This window comes from Aptenodytes forsteri, unplaced genomic scaffold, assembly GCF_000699145.1.
Source record: "Aptenodytes forsteri isolate BGI_AS27 unplaced genomic scaffold, ASM69914v1 Scaffold506, whole genome shotgun sequence".
In the NCBI taxonomy this organism is placed as follows: Eukaryota; Metazoa; Chordata; class Aves; order Sphenisciformes; family Spheniscidae; genus Aptenodytes; species Aptenodytes forsteri.
The window spans coordinates 33,606-34,115 of NW_008793946.1; the positions used below are offsets into that span (position 1 = coordinate 33,606).

A 510-nucleotide genomic window follows, 5' to 3' on the forward strand; every position below is an offset into this window, starting at 1 on the left:
GGCCATCGGGGGCGGGGGGGGAAAAGGGGACGGTCACACACCTCGAAGTTATTGTCCAGCTGCAACGTCTTGAAGTTCTTGAGCTTACGCAAGTCCCAGAGCTTGACAGAGGAGTCGTCGGCCGCCGTGGCCAGGTAGTAGCCGTTCTCGGAGAAGGCGATGCTGGTGATGGGGCCCGAGTGCCCCGGGAAGTTGGCCACGTTGGTGCGTTCCTGGGGATTAAGGCAGTTAGAGACAGGCTGGGGGGGGGGGGGGGGGGAAAAAACGGCCGGGCGGGAGGGAGATGGGAGAGCAGATCCTTGCGACGGCGGGCGGGCGGGCGGCCTCCGTCAGTCTGTATCATCAAGTCCGCTTCAGAGTTCAAACGCAGGTGGGTGAACGGGAGACCGCGATGCTTTCCCCGCGCTTTCCGTTGCCCTGAATTACGGCTCGACGGGCCGACGTGGGACCGTAGAGCCGACCTGCCGACGGCCGGAGATTCCCCAAAGCCCCACTTCCAGCGGACAAAGG

General features: G+C 64.1%; 1 protein-coding gene across 1 annotated transcript in view; it reads right to left on the reverse strand.

The window, feature by feature from the left end:
- Nucleotides 1-32: 32 nt before the first annotated feature.
- Nucleotides 33-510, reverse strand: part of PRPF19 (pre-mRNA processing factor 19) — a gene marked incomplete at its 3' end in the record, with an annotated part of 10,422 nt that continues 9,944 nt past the window's right edge. The window contains exon 12 of the mRNA XM_009275295.1: nucleotides 33-212. Within this exon, the coding sequence (XP_009273570.1) occupies nucleotides 33-212 (180 nt within the window). The remainder of the gene's footprint in view (nucleotides 213-510) is intronic.